The following is a 6,040-nucleotide window of genomic DNA, read 5'->3' as shown; positions in this document are numbered from 1 at the left end:
CAATCAAATTCCTGTTTAATAGAGTTATAGCCCTGTGTATCATAATAATTAGGCAAAGTAGTACATAATCAGTCTTATTGGGAAGAATAACAAAATCAGCCTTATTGGACAGAGTAACATAATCAGTCTTACAAATAATATCATTTGAGCAGTGACTCCGCAAATTGGGTGTCAGCAGAGGTAATATCCCTATTATAGTACTTCAAGAAAACATGTGAGGATTCCGACCAGCCGGCTGCTTTGCGAACAACCTCCAGATTGACGCCTGCCCTATGGGCAGCAGACGTTGATGCGTGTCGCGTACTGTGCGCACCATACAATTTTATATCTATACCACTTTTTTCCAAAGTGTATTTTACCCAGTGAGATAAAGTTTGTGAGCTCACTCTTTTGTGGGGTTTTTGGTAACTGATAAACAGTGACTGTTCCTGGTTTCGAAGATGTGATGTTTTATCTAAATAGCATTTTAGGGCTGAGGCAGGGCAAATTTTTGGATTTTCTTGGATATATGGCAGTGCGATTAAGGGCTGAACATATCCTGGCCTTGAAGTTTTTATTAGGTCATCAATTTTTATGAGAATTTTTTCATGTTCAAATAAAATATTTCTTATCTTAATAAGGGATAGAGTTTGCATTCTTTGCGCGGATGCTATAGCTAAGAGAGTTACAGTTTTATGGGATAAATCTTTCAATGATATAGACTCATTAGGTAAATAATCAGCTACATAATTAAGTACTAAGATAGGGTTCCAAGTAGTATTATATTTAGGTGCAGGTGGTTTTATGCGGTACACACCTTTAAAAAATCGTTTAGTTGCATCATTACAAGTTACCTCTTGGCCCAAGATTATGGATAGTGCTGAACGATAGCTATTTAACGTGCTATAAGAAGCACCTGAGTTAAAATTTTCAGTTAAGAAGGTTATAAATAGTTTAGTATCTGAGTGCCGGTAGTCAGTACCCTTATTACTACAATATTGCCACCAAGACTTTAAAATATGGTTGTATTGAGTTAAGGTATTTTTAGAGAAAGAGGCCATCATAATATCAAGTGACTCTTCCGGGGCTCCACGACTTAGCAATGCTTGCTTGATAATTTCCCGGCCATCAATTTGAGGTCCCTGTGGAGGGGATGCGCCTCTCTGAAAGGGGAAATTAATAGGTCTCTGTTAGGTTCGAAGTAAAGTACTTTTGATATCAGTAAATTAGTCCACAGTGGGTACCAGGGTTGAGTGGGCCAACATGGCACCACTACCACCCCCTCTGCTTTGTCGCATTTAATTTTATGGAGAACTTTAGAAATAATACTAAATGGTGGAAAAGCATAAAAGTTTATATTTTCCCAGCTGAAGGTAAAGGCATCCACTGTCTCGGAATTAGGGTCTAATTTCCATGATGCATATCTTGGACATTTATTATTTTGGTTACTTGCAAATAAATCAAATTCGGGCATACCAAATGAAAATATTATTTGTTGAAAAGCATATGGTGCTAGTTCCCATTCTGTATCAATATTATATGCTTGACGCGACTCGGAATCTGCGATTACATTTTTGCTGGATTGTATATAGGATGCAAATAGGTGTAGGTTACGTTTTTCGCACCATTGCCATATGTCCCTTGCAATATTGTTTAGATGGGGAAATTGTATACCACCCATCTTATTAATATAGGCAATAGCCGTGGTGTTATCAATTCTAAGCAAAATATTAGCGTTTTTAAGATTCAAGGCGAATATTTTTAAGCCATAGAAAGCTGCTAACAACTCAAGAGTATTTATGTGTAGTGATAGTTGAGAATGATTCCAATGTCCATTAGCAGTCTTTTTATTACATGCAACACCCCAACCCGTGGTTGATGCATCACTAAATATCTCTAGACAATAATTATCAGTCTGGAATGAACAAACTGAGTGGTCAATGTTATCTCTCCACCAGACTAGGTCAGATTTAATGGTATTTGGTAGACTCATATGTTTATTATAATTATTGGAATAATTAAGGGCCAAGAACTTTTCCCTTTCAAGTAACTTTGTGTATACCCAGCCATATTTCACAGCTGGGCATGCAGATGTTAGTAATCCTGTATAGCTAGCAAAATCTCTGATTGTACATTTTTTTCTATTTAAAAATTTTATTGATAATTGTTTTATACGGTTCTTTTTTTCTGTAGGTAGTGTTAGACACATTTTTGAGGAGTCAAATACAAAACCTAAAAATGTGCAGGTTTTGTTAGGTTGAATATTACTTTTTGTATTGTTTATTATGAATCCTAACTTTTCTAATAACCTCTTTGTTGTTTCCACGTTATTGAGGCAGTTACTGAATGAGTCGCCAATGCACAGAAAATCATCAATGAAATTAACTGATAAGTAGCCTAATGAACGTAAGTACTCTAAGGCTGGTTTGAGTAATTTTGTAAATACATAAGGAGCAGTACATAGGCCAAATGGTAGTACATTAAATTCAAATAATTTATCCTTAAATAAATCTGAATTCCAAGAAAATCTGAGATAAATTCTATCACATTCTGCTACAGATACCAAGAAATAAGCATCTTTTAAATCAATTGTGGCCATGAAATAGTTTTTATCAATTAATTTTAATGCTGTACGGTAGTCTTCCATTTTAAAATGACTGACATGAATGAATTTGTTCAGTTCTTTTAAGTTAAGAATAAACCGGTGTTTTCCATTAGATTTAGGTACTGTGAAAATAGGAGATACAAATTGTTTTGGACACGGATTACAATATGAGATAAATCCTGATTCTAGCAGTTCTGAAATGCAGCCATCAATTATACTAGTTTCATTAGGTGTGTAAGACCTAGCAAGTGTGTTTACCTGATATGGCTCACATTGAAAAGGTATTTGATAACCTTTAATCCAAGATAGGATAGTCCTGTCATTTGTAATGCCAGACCATTCACGAAGGTAATACCTAAGTCTACCAGCAACAGTATGTACCTGTGGTGGTTGCGCTAGCGGCGGCGAGGATGCGAGTAGTTCGAGGCCCGTGGTCGAGTCGCCGTCCCGCGGCGCTGTTCCCGCTGTGCTGGCGGTGCTGGTGGAGGGCGCCGAGGTTGGGGATGCACCCGCTGCTCGGTGGCCGGCGCCCGCGGTGCCCCCCTTGCGTTTAAAGGTCCTTGCCGGTGAAATTGCTGTGTCCGCTGCTGATTGAATGGTTTGTTGGTACTCAACTTCAGCTCCGAAGCGGACTGGTTTATGGCTTTTGATGACTTTAACTGCTCAGAGAGGTCGGTGCCGAAGAGGTAATTATCTATCTTTGTGTTCTTTAGGATGTCTCTCTTCTGTTTACTTAGTACATTGACAATAGCAAATCTTCGTGACAGAGACTCCCTGTAATGGGTGTCACACAGCAACCTGCCTGCATCGCTTAAGGTTTTTATTAATTCTTGAGGTACTTGCCCAGTGAGCGGCAAGGTCAAACTAAGGGCCTTCCCAATTGCTGCGATGCAGCTGGCCATCTGATTCTGTTTGGACTCGCTGTAGATGTCCTTTTTTACATTTACTTCGGAGATGGCGGATTTTATCTCTGGGTTTAAAATAGGAGCCTTCATCTGTTGGCAGTTTTCAGGTGGCAGGTATATCTGCAACATGTCTGCTTTCTCCTCTTTCGCCAAGCCATTAATAAGCGTATGGCGCCACCTAGTAGCTAAGTCTTTGTGGAGGTTATCTCCATACACTTTGGTACTTGACGGGTCTGAGCCGAGAAGGTTTAGGACTTCTGGGTCCAGGGCTACTTCAGTTGAGACCTCTTCAGGGCCTTCGGGGCTCGAAGCCACAAGATTAAGTTCATCCGGGATCGGAATATCGTCTGAAATAATGTCAAGTTGGCGATTAGTATGACGCCGACATAGGTACCGCTGTGAGTACAATTGTAGCACTATTTGTGCTATAAAAATGGTATCCACACACGTTATACGTCGGGATTATAGAAGGGACTTGATTGTCATAGTATCCACACGCGATATACGCCGGGATATCACAATGAATAAAATCATTTTATGACAAGTTAGGTTATTTACCCACACACGATATACGTCGGGGTGAAGACATTACGTCCTTAAACTAGTGGGATCACATAATACACACACGATATATAAACAATATTAGGGAAGTTTTATAAGACTTACCGGTAATTTCCGGCTCATTGCCTGACAAGGAACTTTCCGAGGAAGATGACGAAATTCGTCGTTTTTTCTTTTTCACTAACTTTTTCACCTTTTTTAATAGTTTTTCAACACTAGAATCGTCTGACCGCTTCCTTTTACCCATATCAACGTAATTTTCTTACTTTAGTTGCAAAATTTTGAATTGAGAAAAAGTCGCGTGATTTTTGGACTGCACGAAAATCACGTAATGGCGTCGTTCACAGCGCCGAGCGCCTCCTGGCGGCAGGATGTGGCGGTTTATAGAAAAAGTCAATAGTCAAAATAAAATCCTTTTTTATTTATGAATGTATTATTTTATAGATCTAAAATTGTGATTAGGACAGCATGATCTCACGTCACTGCTGCATGTAAGCTAATCATCGTCGGGAGAGATACGAAGTATAATGTACATATATTGGGCATTTTCAAAAACTATCGAATGATGAAATGAAATGTTTAGTAATGAAGACAATCATTAAGATTCCCTTCATTTTAATTTAAAAAATACTCAGTTTTATAGACATTTCAATGCCACAAAAACTATCAATACGCAAAAAACTTGTACAAAAGTAACAAAAGAATAAAGTTGGCATGGTCGATAACGGGAGGCGTCACCCTGCGAGTGACGTAGACGGATGTGCCGACATTGATACGGTTCTATGCTACTCATAAGCTGAAGGGGAGATTTGGATTTACATAATCTTAGTTTTGGACAAATTGCTTACCTACGTAATACGTTTGGTTGCATCATCTTATTCCATTGATAATTAAGTTTATCAACCGTGTCTTTAAACAGAGAATTCTTAATTTAATTAATGATTTAATTCTGTATGGTGAAAATATATTGTTTTGTCAGTTATTTATCGACATCAACTCAGCCAAGACAAGAGTTCAAGAGTGAGTTCCTAAGTAATCAAAAGTCAGATTGTCATTTTTTACTATTCCGATATCATAATGCCATTGAAATGAGATCCAAAACATAATATAAAACTGTCAATTCCACAATATACCAAATCCGCTGAAGGTTTTTTTTACTTTTCGGGTCTCACATACTGCATCAGTCAGTTTCATGATTTGTTACCAACATAAAAAATAAACCACCAAACCAAACCGCATTTCCAACCGTCCATTTACTAAAACACCTCAAAACGTCCAACTGACTTAGCAGAACTGCTAATACCTCATAATCTGTTGGAATCTAGCTTGAAGATAAATAGCTAAGAGGGTAGGCAGAGTTAACGATGACAGTGGCCGCGACGATTGGCGATCAATCACACACACACCCTGCGTTTGTGTACATACTACGGTGAATTTTGAAGGAAGAAATTGGAGAGTTTTAATGAAAGAAGATATTTTTTTACTTATTTTTAAGACTTACTGTTGTATGGTGGAGGAAAATATTGTGAACTAGTCGGTCTTAGACGCCTGAAATCGCCAACTGACGTTAAGCAAGCGTGGTGCTTAAAGCTCACTGCTTCTCTGAATGAGAAGAGGCCTATGCTCGTGTGTGTGGATACAAAAGGGCTAATAAGAACTTTTGATAATTGGGCTTAAGAACTGTATTATTTTATTAATAACTAATGACATGCTAATTATTATTGAAATCGATGTTTGAAATGGTCACTTTTATAACATTTACTTAGTATTCACGAAAAAGATTTTTTTTTAGATATGACGTGAGATTTTGAGAGCTTAGAACCTACTGATTATGAAATTGAAGTGCAGTTACATGTTTTTTAAAAAACAACCAAAATAATCACATTTTGGCGCACTGCAGAAGTTTAGAAAAACAAATCGAATTTCTATTGTGCTGTGAAAATGTTAGAAGAGTCTTCTCAAATTTATAGGCAGTTTTACTTGCTACAGT

At 37.7% G+C, this 6,040-nt stretch overlaps 1 protein-coding gene across 1 annotated transcript; it reads right to left on the bottom strand.

The window, feature by feature from the left end:
• Positions 1-990: 990 nt before the first annotated feature.
• On the bottom strand, positions 991-4,567 carry LOC124642569. Its single transcript, XM_047181011.1, has 3 exons — positions 4,156-4,567; positions 2,966-3,836; positions 991-1,142 (listed from the first exon to the last, which is right to left on the bottom strand). Exons 1-2 carry the CDS (start codon positions 4,295-4,297, stop codon positions 2,980-2,982), a joined length of 999 nt encoding a protein of 332 aa, XP_047036967.1. The 5' UTR covers positions 4,298-4,567; the 3' UTR covers positions 991-1,142; positions 2,966-2,979.
• Positions 4,568-6,040: the final 1,473 nt, after the last annotated feature.

Source organism: Helicoverpa zea, chromosome 25 (genome assembly GCF_022581195.2).
Source record: "Helicoverpa zea isolate HzStark_Cry1AcR chromosome 25, ilHelZeax1.1, whole genome shotgun sequence".
In the NCBI taxonomy this organism is placed as follows: Eukaryota; Metazoa; Arthropoda; class Insecta; order Lepidoptera; family Noctuidae; genus Helicoverpa; species Helicoverpa zea.
This window is presented reverse-complemented; position numbering and strand designations above follow the sequence as displayed.